This window comes from Plectropomus leopardus, chromosome 5 (assembly GCF_026936395.1).
Source record: "Plectropomus leopardus strain MGB_pleo_1.0 chromosome 5, ASM2693639v1, whole genome shotgun sequence".
In the NCBI taxonomy this organism is placed as follows: Eukaryota; Metazoa; Chordata; class Actinopteri; order Perciformes; family Serranidae; genus Plectropomus; species Plectropomus leopardus.
Window position 1 is genome coordinate 34,777,399 of NC_142180.1, and position 17,310 is coordinate 34,794,708.

Sequence of the window (17,310 nt, forward strand, 5' to 3'; positions counted from 1 at the left end):
GACTCCAAATCCTGCTTTAATCGGTTTATTGTTGAATCAAGCACTTTAAAACCTTAACAGAAAATAAAACGGCAAAAAAAGATATAAAAATTATATTTTCACAGAATAGTAAAAACAGAAATCATGTATAATAATAGTAATAATAAAGCAATTTTATGACAAATTTACACCTCTGTGTTATAAATAAGTTAAAAAATAAAATAAAATAAAATAAATAAAAAAAACCTTCCGTTCTCCTATTGAAGCGGTTGTTGAACGCACCGTGAGCGCACTTCCGCTTGTCACTACAGTAACTATAGAAACAAGGCTGCCCCGCGAAGGCTAATGTTTGCTAGCTGGAAACAGTTTCGGGACACGTAGACTTCATTAATTTGATAGAAAATGGTGAGTTAAAATGTCCGTGTTTGATAACAACAATGAGAAATTTCCGTTCGTTGGTCTGAAATTCAGCACCGTTAAACTAAAACGCATTAACGAGCCAAACGGATCATTGTTTGCTAATGTTAGCATAGCAACCGCAGGCTAAGTTAGCATAACAGTCGGTCGCTAACCAGCGATGTTAGCCTGAATAAAGTTATTTAATTGATGTCGGAGAGTCAGTTTTAATTAATTGATACACAACTTAAATCAAACTTAAAATAACATTAGGCGGGGATAACTAATTAGCCATTGTTTTGCGGGAGAGCATTGTCTGGCTAACGTTAGCTTAGCGTTTGTACTTTTTAAAGTAATGTGACAGTGAAAACTGCTGTTATTAGCTCACTGATTAAATAAGCTTTTGTCAGTACAACAGTCTTGAGTTAGGTGTTTTGTGTTGTATGTTATTGTTAATTAAGTGGTCAATATGAGGCACATTTTGGGTGAATACATGGCAGGTACAAATAGGGTTATTACAATGTTACCAGAGTCCTGTTTTGTTATTATAAACTCAGATTTCAAGATATTAGTAAGAGCTGTCTTTGCAGTTCAAAATAAAAAACAACAAAGAGATCGACGTATGAAATGCAGGTAATATCTCCATCGTGGCTGAACGGATTTTTGTCAGTCCGTTCAGCCACTATAGAGATATTAACGTATAATTCAAGAAAATAATCTGAATACATAGGTTTTAAAGAGGCGTAGGTGGGCAATGTAGTGCAGTTGGTAGTTTATTTATTTGTACATACATGTGATAAAAATCTAAAAATCTTAAATATTGTGCAGGAGAGGTTAGACATCAAAAATGGCTTACAAAGACATTTCCCCTTTTAAATAATCATAAACAATCATTAAAAAAAGAAAAATATCAAAATATCAAAACAAAGGCTGCATTATTGATCAAAATGTTAAGCCTCAATACATACAAAATTGATAGAAATAAATATTTATTTTTTTTTGTTTTTGTAGAGCACAAGGTGAAGGTGGTTTATGTTCTTTATCTACTCAGTCAGGGTCACAGGGGCTGCAGACTTTTTAAAGCAATTGGCAGAAGACAAAGAAACACCTTGGACATGTCCATCACAGAGACAAACACACACACACACACACACACCAGGGTAGGTACAGAGTCTTCTGTGGGAGGAAACCTGACCACCTGCACAGAAAGTGCTGAGAGTCAAACACAGACCCTCAGCCCTCGGCGGCAATGCTAACAAATGAGCTGCCACTTCAGTTAACTTTCACTAAATGTAATCCAAACTGACAAGTTAACCAGGGGCAATCATTTATCAGTGTCCATTGCTTTTATTCTGTTTCGGTTGACAAGATGAATAGAGTTAGATCTGTCTTCAGTCAAGTGTTGATATGAGTCAGTCTTGATTGTTAGCACAGTCACTAAAAACAAACATCATTGTTTTTAAGTGAGCTGCTCTGCTAACAAGACATTTCTTGAAACCTTGAACCTTTAGTTTGTAAAAACTCTAACTTGCTGAATGAGGGAAACTTAATTTCCACAGTTTGCAATGTGACTAAACTCAGCTCTTAACAGAACCTCACTGGTGTTTTTAGATGCTTTTAATTATCTTTCAGTGACTTGAAACATTTTTAAATTGGTAATCCAACGCAGTGAATATCAATTCTTCATTTGTTGTCAAAGTGGAGCTGGATATGTTGAGAAAATAAACATATCTAGGGATTTACGGTATTGGATTTTCTGTCAATATCCGATATGCCAGTATATTACAACTCATTTGTCCAATAACCGATACCAGTATTGGTATATCCACATTTTCCCCATCTGATTTTAGTGATCATCAAGTCTTAACGTCATATTATTCATACTCTTGTCATGATGACCACCAGCAGATGGAGACATACAACACAGTGCTTTTCAATGTACGTATGTACTATTCATTGATTGAGTTAAATAACTTAGGGTTAATGTTTTATACATGTTCACTGTGTCAATTTTAAAAAAGTGTATAAATATTTATGTGTGTGTGTGTGTGTGTGTGTAATCAGTTCGTGATATCGGCAAAAATCAGCATGTTGGCTGATTCCAATACTTCATTTATTGTTGTTGTTGTTTATCCCAACAAATATAAAATTATTTTTTTACTAAATATTTTTTTAGGTTTGACTTTTGGTGTTTTCTCAAAATATTTACACAATGAGATTTTTTATCAATAATCATCTGTAATGTGGATACCGACTAAGTGGGTAAAGGCAAATAATGGAGCAGCTACAACAATCAAGTAAATTCAGAAAATTACATCATTTTACTGTAATGGAGCTTTTAATACCAGGAAAAGACAACATTTATGCCAGATTACAATATCAAAAATCGCATTGCATTACTTTGCAACAACAGCATAACTTTGGCACTGTATTGCATTGCCTAACTCAAGCATGTTTCAAGTCCCTGCAAGTTTATCATAATCAAAACAATGATAGAAGATGGGATGACACAATATAAAAATCTCAACCACAAAGTATGCATGCACTGAAACAACGATAACAGTGACGTTCAGCACCTGTGAGTCTGTGTTCTGCAACTGTTGTGACTGTCAGTAAAATTCAAATAATTCAACAGTCACTTGCAGAGGAGGAAAGGATATTCTTCATGCGTATCCAGATCAATGAGTGAATGTCCAAACAATGTTGTATCTTTGGGTGATGTCCCCGTTTATTGCAGAATGATAATATAGTTGATTATCTTCTGATGTGATGTGGAATTTAACAAACTCCAACACAAAACTTTGTTTAAATGTTGAAACGGGTGTGCTAAAATGTTCAACATAATTTACAGCAAGTTCTAGGCAATGTTTTTTTTTTAAGTTTAATTAAGTGAAAATGTAGATAAAAAATGAATAAATGAAAGTACCTCCCTGAGGTTTTACAAAGTAGTTTCTCCCATTCTGACTTTTTTTTTTGCAGTTTTTCATTAATGAATTTTATCTGTGATCATTAAAATAAAACGCTGATATAGATAAGGCCAAAATGCCAAATACCAGCATTAATTATCGGCCAGGTCGATAATCTGACAAACCCTACTGTAAACCCGCACTACTATTTAGTGGTCAAATATTATAGTCCTTACACACCAAACTAAACCATGTAACAGTATAAAATAAACGTACATGCTAAATAGCTCCTACAGCAACACATGGAGCTGCTGACACAGACAGAGATGCCACTTGACCTTTAATGAGTGTTCAGTGTTTATTTTTTCTCATTTCTGGTTGTTGTATCTGTGATAAAGACCTTCAAAAATACTTTTGACAAAAAAACCCCAACCTAAAGTAGTTTCAGTGTCGTAGCCTCGTGGTTTGAAGTGACATTATGATGTGACCTTTCTAAAGCTCAGTGTGTTTGAAGCTCGGTGTGGGATATTTTGTGCCTCCTTATTACTCTGATTTGTTCTGTTCCTTGACATTTTCAGGAGGATCGCTTTGCCTTCCTCGCTGAGTGGTATGACCCGACCGCAGCTCTCCTGCGCCGCTACCAACTGTTCTACTACCCCAAAGATAGCTCAGTGGAAATGGTACGCACTTACGACTGCAGTAACTATTCCTTAAATTTGCTCGGACATGGATAGTAGGATTTTCTGATTTTTTTTCTGATGCTGCATTGTAGAATTTCAAAATAATTGGTGAGATCTTTTTTTTGGGGTGGTTAAATAATTTAATAAAATCCTTTTTTCAATCGCATCATGATGGGAATCCAAGCAGTGGAATCTCACATGACAAACACAAAATTGGCCAGAAAACCGGTGACAAACGCCAGATATTTCCCACTTCTGTTGGCAAACCAAATAGATACTGTGATAATATAATATGTTCATTGTTTTGCATGTGTTCCACTCTAAAAAGGGTTGTTTATTTTTTAATTTTGTTGTAGATAATCTACATTTTTCACTGGACCAAAAGGTCAGTTTTATGATATAATAAACATTTGGCAAAGTAAAATAGTCTGTCTTTAGTTTTGTTTTTTAAAACAATTGGTCTGTGTGGCATTAAAAAGTCTTAAAAAGCCTTAAATCTACCCTGCCTTAAGCTGCAGGAACCCTGTTTGAATTCATCAGACTTTTTAAATCTCCAAATTTGGATTTTTAAGGTGACTATTAGGACGAGGTGTTTAATCTGTTTATGTATTTCCATGGTAAATGATGTCAGTGACATTCATGTTGATAGAATTTTGTTGATGTTTTTCACTGCTGACATCCGAAAAATATGTTTGCAACACAGTTTATATACTTTCGGGAATATTTCTTTCAAATAACTGTAAACGGCTTAGTTTATGAACTATTTATTTTTAATAAACGAATGTGTTTTGTACATTTTTCTTTTGTAGTTTGATGTAAAAAATCAGCGGATATTTTTGAGGAGGACCAAATACGGCGACCTCCATCAGGAGGACCTTTTCGTTGGGAATCGAGTGAATGTGTTCTCACGGCAGCTCAATCTGATCGAATACGGAGATCAGTACACGGCAAACAAACTCGGCAGCAAAAAAGAAAGGTATGATTATGTGATAATTCTGCATGATCGTCTCCAGTTACATGTCTCACAGCTTTTCCATTACCAATGTGCGGACGTGCAGTTTTCCCCTTGATATCAAAAATATGGTTGATATAGTATCTATGATGCAGATTTCATTATCGTGACACCACCCTTCTCATTATGAAGCATTATTGTAGGAAGGAAAGTGTTTCTGTTGTAGTGTCTGGAGTTGATGACTTGCCTCTTATTGGCTTATAGTGTTTGGCTGATTTAATTTTCATTTTTTCCTCTCCATTTTTCCAGAACGCTCGCTGTGATAAAGCCAGATGTTGTCACCAAGATGGGAGATGTCCTTGAACTGATATACGCCTCCAACCTGATCGTGACCAAAGCCAAAATGACGACTCTTACATGGTAAGGTCAGAGCCTCGCCGGTGAGAGTGTCTGATAATACAGCAAATCACACTGTGGTAATAATGTATCAGACAAACTCCTCTCAGAGAGGCAGACACGGCGCTTTGGTGCCAGTTTGCTCACACAAACAGATGGATGGCTCTGCTTTCCCACACACATTAGGAACATATGGCGTTCTGAGGGGCAGACGAGGTCGGCATTTAATTACGGTTTTATCAGGTGCTCACTCGTGGTGCAAAATTATTATCAAAACCCATCTCAGTCTCAGATACAGCAGTGCCCATAATGTGCACTTTTTATTTTTTATTTTTTTACATTTGATGCTCGGGTATACATTTCTGATAATGAGAAAGTTTTACTCACTTTTTCAATGCAGGTGGGGTTTTTTTTTTTAAGTAAAATAACAATTAATCTTTCATTTTGGCAATAATCGATCAAAGACAGTGCTAACGATTTGCAGCCCTAATATGTGAGCCTAAATTCAGGGCTGCTGGCAGCTTTTTAGAAATACAAAGGCCATGATTCCCCATCAGTGACACGCTGTTGGAGTATTCTCTAGATTTATTTGAACACCTTGAAATATTCAGATTTTATTTATCCAGGTCAACAAGAGGTACATCTCTAAATTATTTTAGTTTTTTAGGCGGACTTTTCTATGTTTTATTTAGTTGTCCATTAAAATTTATTGTGTGCATATTTCATTAAAATTGAGCTTCTTTCAAGGACGCCCCCCTGCACAGCTAAAAAAGTAAAAACAGTCTCTCCTTCACAGTATGAACTGTTGAGTCAAGTCTCCTCCGCACTGCCATAAATAAAAAATAATGATACTGCGTCTGAATCAAAAACACAACATACCTTTATACCTCCACTGAGCACTTTCCAACTATTTTATTTTATGTAGTTTTTAGGGACTGCATTTGTTCTTTGTTTTCATTGGTATTGTCTGTTTTTCACAGAAGTGTTATTGGTAAGGTGTTTACAGTGTTTGTTTTTAGTCCTCTCGTGATGTTATTTATTCTGTTTTTTGCACCTGAGACCTCTGAGAAAAGCTCTCTCATTCTGCTCTGCACAAACAAAGTATGGTGTGATGACAATAAAGCTGAATTGAATTGAAGACGCTAAAATCTTGCAGACCAAAAATGATTAATTCCACTCAGTTCCCCTTATTCTGGGAGGTAGTGACAGAAATATTACTGACCTTTGCAAATGTCTTCGTCAGTAGCGTGGTGCATAGAGTTCACACAGAATACCTCAGATAATGTGGCCACTCATTAACGTAACTGGTTTATGGTTTTTCTTACATCACAGGAGGCAGGCGGCGGACTTTTATGCGGAACATCAGTCAAAGCCTTTCTTCAAGTGAGTGCCTGTAAATGATTTGCCAGTTTTAAGCAGGTGTGAGCCAACAGAAGACACGTCTATCATTAACAGAACCTGTGGCAATCATCCCAATGACACTTTAGTGACATTTGAGCACATTTAACACAGCTGACCTTCTGCGGGTAGAAATCCCACTCATGTGAACGGGTTATTGCTCCATTTCGCAGCAACCTGGTGCAGTTTGTGTCCTCGGGCCCCGTGGTTGCCATGGAGCTGATGGGTGATGAGGCCATGTCTATCTGGAGGAGGCTCCTGGGACCTGCAGACCCTGCTGCGGCGCGGAGGGAGGCGCCGCAGAGCGTCCGTGCCCAGTTTGGAACAGATGGCATCAAAAATGTTGGTCATGGCTCTGACTCACTTGCTGCAGCAGCGAGAGTAAGATTGTGAACCCAGCCTGTTATTCACACTCCCGTGTGCACTTGAACCCCGTGCTCCTCACTCAGAAACGATTATGCACTCTAAAGTGTTTTTATTGTTTTGGGGTTTTTTTTAGGAGCTTGAATTTTTTTTCCCATCCACGATTGGCCACGGTCCCTCAAACACAGCCCTCTATACAGACTGCACCTGCTGCATCATCAAACCTCACGCCATATCAGAAGGTAGGAGACACACACTCTCTGTATATGATCAGTTATGTGACTGTCTCTGTCCTTTTCTGCCCGACTGATGAAACATTTCCTAAATTACACAGTAAGGCTTGACAGCAAAAATGATCAAGGTAATGTCCGTACACCTAATGATGTTTCCCTTTTTATAGATTAAATTATTAGTTGATTAATCAATTAGTCCCATGATAGCCAAGTATTTTGATAAACATGTAAGTATCTTTTAATTCAAATCTTTATTTTTTGAGATTTTTGAAGTTTTTTGTTTTGTTTTTTTTTAAGATTTTTTAAAAAATATTTTATTTTATATAATCAGTTATGTGTCTGTCTTGGTCCTTTTCTGTCTTTTGTTACATCCCTTGATTATGCAGCTATTAAGGTCAGCAAAAATGATCAAGGTCATGTCCATATATCCAATGTTACTGCCCTTTTTTGTGTTGGCGTGTAACTAAGTACATTTGCTCAAGTACTGTATTTAAGTATAAATCTGAGTTACTTTTCTTGAGTGTTTCCTTTTTGTGCCTTTACTTATATTTCACTACATTTCAGAGGGAAATATTTTTTTTACCTCACTACATTTAACTGACCACTGACCATTCTTATAGAAGAATCTATAAAATATGTTTTAATAACGTTAATAGTTTATGCAAGTAAGAATGAAATGATAGGGTGGGTATTAGTTGTTTTTCTGCATTAATACTTTAACTTTTAATTCTTTAAGTACATTTTCCTAATTGTGTTTACTTACCTTAACTTAAGTAACATTTTCAATGCAGGACTTTTACTTGTAACAAAGTGTTTTCACAATAAAAGTACTTTTACTTAGGGACAGAGTACTTCTTCCATCACCGGTTTACAACATTGAAGCAGATGAAAAAGCGTGGCTTTATTGATCATTTTAGGTGTTTTTTTCACAGCGCCCAAGCTAAATGAACAGAAAAAAACCCATTATTCTGAGACACGTTTTGCTGTCATTTCTGGATGCGCTGCATCTGACCTTCAGAGAATTCAAAGTTTGTTACTTTTTGAAAGGGTGTACCTACAGTGTCATGCTATTATAATCTCATTATATCAGTGGCATAAAATAGTCTTAAAATTAGTAGTAGTAGTAGTTATTATGACAGGCCTGTATGTAGTTATAAGTCTGCTGACTCATATAGTATTTTCTCCCCTCCTCCTATGGCTTCTGTTAATGTGTTTGTGTCACACAAAGGCACGTCGTGGTTACCAAATTTGGCTTTGGATTTTTCCAAATCCCTGCACTGATCCCTGTTCACGGAGCATGCCACCGGAGCTCTGACCTGTGAAATGTGAAATTCTCCGGACAGAGCTGAAGTATGCACACACAGAGTTGTTGACTGAGGGGGAGACCTGCACAAGTTGTTCTGTACATATAAGCCCAAACGCTGCTCATTAGAGTAAACAAGTTCCCCGTGGTCTCATATAAATTAATTTAATCTTTCCTTCTGATTCGATCTCAGTGGTTATTTGTTTGTTATCTGATTTGGACCAGGTTTATATCTAGTTTCCATGGGTGTATTTGTGCTCCCTGTGCTGTGTTAATTTTCTATTTTTAGCCATGGTAACGGCACGGCTTAAGGAATGGCGTTAAATAACTTTGGTGATACTCTGACATTTCTTCTAGCGCCACCCAAGTACCCTCAAATTACCAAATACCTTCAAATATAACAACATTCCCACCAGCCTCGGCTGTACTTTGTGTTCTGCACTAATCTCAGCATGCTAAACTGGATGGTGATAATGGTGAACATAATACTTGCATGCTGATGTTGGCATTTGGCTCAGAGCACAGTCTCACGTTATTGTTGTAGGCTCTTGTTTGAAAACACTCCATGACATCAGGGGACCCTCAAAACAAAAATGAGCAGAGACAAAGACGCGAACACTGTGAGCTGAGATGACTTTTAGATTGGAACATGCACATCCTCTCTTGCCGTTTTCATTAGAAAGAAAGCAACATAATAAAAAGTACTATGCAGAAATTATACATATATATATATAATAATAGTAAGGCTTCCCCTTGAAAGTTGGAGACTTAAATCATCAGTCGGCTGAGATTGGTTCAAGTCGAGTCGTTGTCTTTTCTGGGCAGTGTAGGCCTAAATTAGGAGACATTGTGGTCCCTAGGTTTTGTTCCAGAGTGAGTGCTCTTCACCTACATGCTGCTCTTTGCAGCTGCGGACATGCAGGCAGCGGCACAGAGGGAGAGAGAAACTACAGTCGAAGGTAACGATGTGGTGACTTTGATAGCTCACAGCAAATTAACAGGATACAGTCTCTGTCTATTGTTGATATCTAGTGTCGGCAAAAATTGTTGTTGCGCATTTGCCATCTGCCGTTAGTGCCGTTAGCTTGTTTACCAAATTAATGCCGCAGTCACACTTAATGTCCTGCGGAGACTTTAAAGCTTAAAACTTTAAAACAAAATAAATTGTTGAATATTCGTATTGAACAGCTAAATCCGATTTAACTGGCATGATTCTGAGTCGGGTACAGTCCAACAAAATAGTAATTCTTCGAAACGCCCTGAAATCCTAGAAATGTCCTAAAATTGTCAAAATGTCCTAAAAACATGCAAATGTCTTAAAATCCTTGAAACATCCTAAAATCCTAAAAACATCCTAAAATCTTAAAAATCCTAGGATGGTCTTAAAATCTTAAATATGTCCCTAAAATCCAAGAAATGTCCTTAATTCCTAGAACTGTCCTGAAATGATAAAAATGTCCTTAAATCCAAAAAATGTCCTAAAATCCTAGAAACATGCTAAGATCCTAGAAATGTCCCATTTTGCTTCAGATGGCTTTATAGCATACTACATCCCTCTGTCCTTAGGCCCTCACACTAAGGTTTTGTTATTCCCAGTGTATTGACCTTTCTCATGGCAGCATATTTTGACCCATTGAAATAACATTCATGAAGACGGTATAATATGCACTGTGTGTGCCAGGACCCTGGTGCTTTGAATGCTGCTCGCTGGCATGACATCCTGCCACACCCAAATGGAACGAAGCCATCATTAATGTTATTGCTGCAGTTCCACCTGTGCTTGTCCTGCTACGACAAGTTGGATTGTGTGCCGTGAGAAAGGTCTGTAAGAGAGGTCTCATTAAAACAGTATGGGCATGCTTTGATTTGCTGCGGGGCATAATTGAGAAACTGCTGAACTCTCAATCTGCAAAATTAAATTCCTCCAAAACAGAGTATTCGGTTGCATGGTTGTTTCAATTAATACGCGCGTAATTGCTGATGGTTATCAGCAGTTACAATTATGGTGTAATTTAGGCTGTTTGGATTAATCCAGTATGACAAAATCTCGCTCATGTCTCCTCTACTTTTGTCTCACTTGGTTTTGTTAATTAAAAATAAGGGCTGTCACCTGCTGCATGATATTAGTCCAAAACAAACGGCCACAGCTGTTCTTACTGTTCACTTGAAGACTTTTTAATCACACATGTTCTGTCCTCGAAGTACATTTTATTTAAGTATTTCTACTACTGGCCTGTATCTGAGTAGGAGTGTATGCGACCTTTCAGAGTCAGCCCACAGATTTCTCTGAGCTCACTGTGGTCTGGCTGCTTGATAGGCATTGGCTTGCAACAGACATAATTTGAAGCAGGCTTTGCTGTCTACAGTATAACTTGTTGTTTTGCTCAATAAGACACAATCATGACACCATACATAGTCTTAACATACTTACTGGAGTGCCATTCGTCTTGTTAAAATAGTAAAGAGAAGATGGCTTATTTAAAAATGTTGTTAAAGTCTTCCCTCTCAACCACAGATTGCACAAAAGAATTGGACGTAGCCGCAGTGACGTCGCACGGTGGTTTGTGGAGTAGCATTTTGATTCCTGGAGTTTGGTGTTTTGGCCATCACCATATTTTTTTGTAGCAAGAAGTGATCACTTTTTGGACGAGAAAGTGGTGCTGCAATGGATTAACATCGCTGAGATTTAAGCGACTTATCAGTCACAAGGTAGCAACGCCCTTAAATACACCCTGCTTTATCATCTACTGTAAATGGGACCATAAATTGCAAAATGAACATGTTGTGTGGAAGAAGACTTGAAACTAGTGATTGACCATAAACTCATTAGGAAAACGTTTACTGAGGTAATAAATCAAGTGAGAAGAAGAGTCATTTTCTAATTGATTTCTGTACAATCAGACTTCATTTTGCAACCAGTGAAGTCGCCCCCTGCTGGCCAGTAGAAAGAAATCAGGTTCAAGGCACTTAAGCACATCCGAAGGCTATGCCCACTTCTTTTATACCATCTATGTTCCCAACAAAATCAATTTCTGAGTACATTGAGGTGAGAAGCAGTTTGACAGTTGGTCAGAAGTTGCAGGCATTTTGAATAGCAGCCACTATTTGTTGACTGGACTTGACATTCGATAACCACACTCCATTTACTTTTAGTTGTTTTTTGTTAAAAAATTGTTTTATATTTTATATTTGTTAAAATATCTGAGGTACGGGCGTTTCCGTCTTGCAAGGGTGACGTCATCAAGAGCCGGAGTCTGTGCAGTAGCAGTATCCGTGGTGAAATTCTCGACAAAACACCCATTTGACCAATTGCAAAACACTTGAACAAACATCAGGGTGATGAGAACTACCTTCAGTGGGAAAAAATTATTTGGCGTGAACTTTGAGTACAGAGATGCTGTAGTGAGGTGATGTAGTGCACAGCTTTGGCCACCAGAGGTCAGTCTCTACTTTAGAAACAGACAGCTGAGCTGAGAAAGATGGTGAGTGGTGGGGATAATGTTTCAGGACTATATATTTAAAAAAGTTTGTGAGTATTTTTTACTCCCAACTGCTAGTACAGATGACGAAGTTGAGCCAGCCAACACAGACGAAACTGTGTGCAGTCACACATTATCTCCTTTCTGCCCACTGTTGTGATGGTATTCTGGTATTGAAATAAGTGTCATGTGGTCCTTTTTTTAAGGATGCTTATTTCCTATATATTATTTCTACTTGATGATAATTTAATGCAAATACTCAGATGTGGTTATGACTTAAACATTCATCCCTAATTTAAATCCAGCAAGACTTGTCTAAGTCAGCTAATTGTATATTTAACACCACAAAGTTGTAGACTTGATGATGTCATACATGTACACATACATACATTTTTTTTCATGTCATATGTAGTATAACCTGGTAAAATGTCAGCAATGAATGAAAAAATAGAGCCTAGTTTGGTGTTGCACTCTGTAAAAGGTCCTAAATTAATTTATTGTTACAACACAATGTTTACCTCAGATGTGAGGTGATACATTTGGTCTGAGCCAAAATACGGTAGCCCATTCGGAGGGGTTTGCCCAGCTGAGCCCGAACCGAGACGGTCAGTCAGTTCAAAGACAAACACGTCCCCTGAAGATCACTTAGGAGGCTAAATTACGTTACAGCTACGTGTGCCGGACGCAGCCAATCACAGCGCTGATAAGGGAAGTTGTGGCTGCACATGCACTCAGACATGACTGGAATAGAGAAGCTTCTGTTGCCAGGCACCCAGAATAGGATCTCCTAGCAACAGCACCAGCTGCTTTTGGGAGCTGCGCTAAGCGTGTGCCTATCTGAGGCGGGCTGCTGGCCGCTGCCTGGGGAGGGCACAGAGGACTCCGAAGGTGGTTACTCACCTGATACACACATGAAGCAGTCTGTGACGGAGCAGTTACCAAAGCAAGAGAGAAATTCATCTGCGCTGAAACTGAAAGTCACGATCACACACAGCAGTGTTTAAACGGAAAATGTAGTCACTTTGTGTCCTGCCTGACGAGTACCCGGGCTGCTTTTTTATCAGGATGTCTGACTGAGATTATGGACTGGCGCCCTCTTTCAATTATGTGTGTCTGCAGCAGTCTGACCTTCACTGTCACTGCTGCACCTTTGTCACTGTGATTGTACCATTTTTACATTAATGTTCAGCCTCCGCGACGACGTACGGCTCTGTATCTCGCTTTCTGAAGTGTTAACTGTCTGTACAAAAATAATGTCCCCTTTCCTCTAATAGATAGGACATCTGTAAGACAATCACACTGTACTTTGTCCAAAGAGGACAGTACAATCTGAGGTCATGGCAACATAAGATAACATTTATGTTTGAACAGGAGCAGTATGACAGCTTCACAGCTCATTCAGTAATAATAATCTGAGTTATCTAACTTAAATTAACTGCGAAGGCTGCCAAAAAAATGATTTGCTTAGGATCACATTGAAGAGTTTATTGTGGCTATAAACACCTCACTTGTCACTCTGTGTAAACTTGTAGAAAAGCTCATAAAAGCTCATAAATATGAACACTTTTGATGTGTTCGCAGGTCTGACCGGGAAGATCTTGAACTCCATATCTGCAGCTGGATTTGAAATCTCAGCCCTTCAGATGGTAAAAATGATTCTCCTGTCTTTGTGTTACACTCTTGTCGAGTCTGTCCTACATTTGCTGCATATCCTTTCACTGTCTTAATATGAAAACTCTTAAGAGGTGTTGTAAATCATTAATCTAAAAATAAATCTTTTGTTGTTATTAAATAGCCTGGTAAAACCATCCTGATCAAGTAAACTCAATATTCTGTTTCATTCTCTGTATAATCTCATTCCTGATGCACAAAAATCCCGCTAACATCTGCCTTTTTAATTTAATGAGAACGCGTACGATCAGCATTCACACTTGGGTCAAATGATTCTGCAGTGGACACGGGTTTTTGTCGCATCCGGCTCCGATTAGCATTGAGGGGAACACAACACCCGGGGGAACGCAGTAATTTCAGCTGTCCGTCTCCTCCTAAGCATCCAAATTAGTCACCGAGTTTAAAAGAGACTGAATAAGTGAGAGGTATATAAAAAGAAATAACCACCGTAAAGTTTTTACAGACCTCTGTTCCTGCTGCTGTCAACTGTTTACCTGTTCTCCTGCCTGTCACATACTCACACAAGCTGACAGAAAGGCAGAAAAAGGCAGACTGATCTGCTGCAGCGCTGTGTTCACTGGCAGTGGGAAGGCAGTCTATCACCTGGGTTTACCCATTATTTGAAAAAAACCTGTGAACATGCACTAATTTTGTTGGGAAAGAGGTAGATCAGTCTGGACTCTCTGACACCCCAAACACTCACCAGAAATTATAATCCAGTCGTCCAATCAGGGATTACCATCGTAGTTGAAGACTTTGCTATAGTTGATGACATAACATGCAGGCCGCTGCTTGCAAAACACTAACAGCTAGCAGTCACCGTACCCTGGACAGCATGGAAGTGCCAATTCTACGAAAAGTGGCTTTTTAACCAAGAATTTGTGACACTGCTGAAACTGGTACAATGCAGTGCATGCAAGCCTCGGTGTATTTTATTTAATGCGTTTTTCAAATTTAGCACAATGGAAACTAAGGCAGTGGAATCCAACATGCAAAGTGAAAAACACAAAATTGCCAAGAAAACTTGCCAACAAATGGCAGGTATTTCCCAGTTCTGTTCAACAGAAGTAGTTATTTTTTGTATTACAGTAAATGTTTGTACAAAATTGTCCACAACCCTAACTGATGTCGGTTTGTGGGTTTTTTTCTCCTTTAGTTTTAGGTCGTTTAATTTTGTTTAAATTTTATCCAAACTCCATGGAAGAAGTCGTAACTGTAACTTGCCTTAAAATGTAGGCGCACATATACATGTATAATATAGTGTGCTCATATGCCCACGTATCTTAGCTCCACTCATGTAACTAATATGTGCACCGTATTGACTGCCTCTGATCCAGCCTGACCTCATAATTGAGCTGCTGCAGACAGTGACCTCCCAGTCCGTTCATTTTGCCACATCAAATGTGATGCACATTCTGGGCCGTAGGACAAAAATAAATCAATCAGGGCTTTATCTCTGCAGCCGCATGCAGAGCGTGGTGTGCACTAACGGGAGTAAAATAAGAGCATATTAACAATTCATGCAGTGCCTTTTGTTCTGTGGGTGATTTCATGGCCTCAATGATCTTAATAGTTAGTCATTTTTTCATGGAAAGCTTTTCTGATAATGGATGCATTGTCACAGTTTCAAACAACATAAGAAGTATTTTCATTTGATTAGAAAAATTCCCTCAATTATGTGCCTGTACTTTGTTTCATATTTAATTTCACGGAGTGCATCATTTATATTGCACTGAGAAACTTTCTGTTGTTTTTCATGAGTAATGTTTCCTCCTCACAGTTCAACGTGGACCGGGCAAACGCAGAAGAGTTCTATGAAGTTTACAAAGGAGTCGTCACAGAGTATCCTGTGAGTATAAACACTACACTGTTGTGCCATCATAGCAAGCACCTGCATCGCACTTCTGTCAACTGTTACTTTTGCTTATAGAAACATAAACACTGTTTAATCTTTTGTAAAGATCTCGAAAAGTGGCTAAATCTCGCGGATTTGGTTGATAATCTGTTTGAAGTTGAATCACTGTTGTTTGGTGTCTCTCTCCCTGCAGAGTATGGTGACAGAGCTGTGCTCCGGACCCTGCATGGTCCTCGAGATCCACGGCGCCGACACACCGCAGACGTTCAGGGAGTTCTGCGGGCCCGCCGACCCCGTGAGTCGAATATTATTTACTATTTCCTCATTACATTCTAGACTAGACGCCTGTCCAGTAAGTAAAATGTCAAACGTTTTGTTAAATGTGGTGAAAATCAATACATCTTCTGAGTGGTTATCCATCCATCACTCTCCTTGTGAGGTGAGTTTTTCAAATGTCCTTGTTGCTAAGGACGGGCAGCACATAATGTACTTTTGGAGGGATTAATTTATTGATACAATTTATTCCAATTATGTAAAACAGGGGTAGGCAACATGTGGCCAAAGAGTCTTTAGGCCCTCTCCAGTAACTCTCTGTGGCTTTGAAAAAATGATATGGAAATGAATTCTGTTTATTTTTAACATTTCAAGTTTGTTTATCTTTTTAAAAATTGTATTTATGACACTAAAACAATACACACGAGATTCACCATATTACCGACACATCACAAACCATTAACATGCCACAAAACAAGTAAAACAAAACAAAAAAAAACCCAATAAACGTGGATTTTTACATTCTCCAGTTGTAAAAATGTGCAGCCTATACATGATATTTAAAAAAAAAAGTTCACCATTTCATCAACTAAAATGTGTGGTGCCTTTTTCTCTACATTTTACCTGACGTCAGTAACGATGGCTTGTCTTGAGTGTCTCTAGTCAGGCTAGCGATGGATTTTAAATCCAAAACACGGAAAGTCTCAGAGGAAAATAGAGAATCTAATAGTGCATGGGCAGATTTGTTTGCTTTCACTGCCAACACTGCAAAGTTAAAGTACCAAATAATCATGAATGGCCTACTGCAGCAACATATGAATAAATGCTCATTTAGATTAACATATTAGTAATGTTTACAGGCTAATATCAACTTAAAGATTGTTTTACCTTCGTTATGAGGCTGACATATGTTTTGTGGCTCCGGACAGATTTTTTTTTCTTTCTTGGACAAAAATGGCTCATGTGATTTTAAAGTTTGCTGATGCAAAACAAACAATATCAGACAAAAACAATTAAATTATATGAAAAATTACCCTATTTAATAAATTCTCATAAACAACAAAAATCTCAGAAAATGCCATTTTCATGTGTGACAAACACTCAGCTGCCAATTAAACGGGTCCACATAGCTGAAACTAATGTAGTTTAATGCAGCGGCACTTCAGCAAATCCTGCTTTCATAAAGGATCTGATATTGCGATGTGTTGGACTCGGTAATTTTTCATATTCAGTCTACCCTCGGAGCTAATGTGTCTCCATTCTCACTAAAAAGAAACTATTTTTGCAGCTGTGTGAGTTTGGTTGTTAGGCCTGGAAAAGCAACAACAGTGTTATTGTCCTCCCTCAGTGTCCTTTTACATTTTAAGTTATTTGTGCATTTCCCCTCTGGGGATCAATGAAAGCTTATCTTATCTCAGAGCCAGTG

General features: G+C 38.2%; 1 protein-coding gene across 2 annotated transcripts in view; it reads left to right on the forward strand.

Moving 5' to 3' along the window:
* The window catches only part of nme7 (NME/NM23 family member 7), a 36,932-nt gene that overhangs the window by 5,837 nt on the left and 13,785 nt on the right, over positions 1 to 17,310 (forward strand). Inside the window, exons 1-10 of one of the 2 annotated variants that reach the window (XM_042483677.2) lie at positions 242 to 384; positions 3,860 to 3,961; positions 4,771 to 4,937; positions 5,223 to 5,333; positions 6,642 to 6,692; positions 6,881 to 7,088; positions 7,207 to 7,312; positions 13,667 to 13,731; positions 15,537 to 15,605; positions 15,805 to 15,906. In XM_042483677.2, coding sequence (XP_042339611.1) covers positions 382 to 384; positions 3,860 to 3,961; positions 4,771 to 4,937; positions 5,223 to 5,333; positions 6,642 to 6,692; positions 6,881 to 7,088; positions 7,207 to 7,312; positions 13,667 to 13,731; positions 15,537 to 15,605; positions 15,805 to 15,906 — 984 coding nt within the window. In that variant the 5' untranslated portion in view covers positions 242 to 381. Of the gene's footprint in view, positions 1 to 241; positions 385 to 3,859; positions 3,962 to 4,770; positions 4,938 to 5,222; positions 5,334 to 6,641; positions 6,693 to 6,880; positions 7,089 to 7,206; positions 7,313 to 13,666; positions 13,732 to 15,536; positions 15,606 to 15,804; positions 15,907 to 17,310 lie in introns of those variants that run through there. The other variant, XM_088078067.1, reaches the window with a different exon arrangement.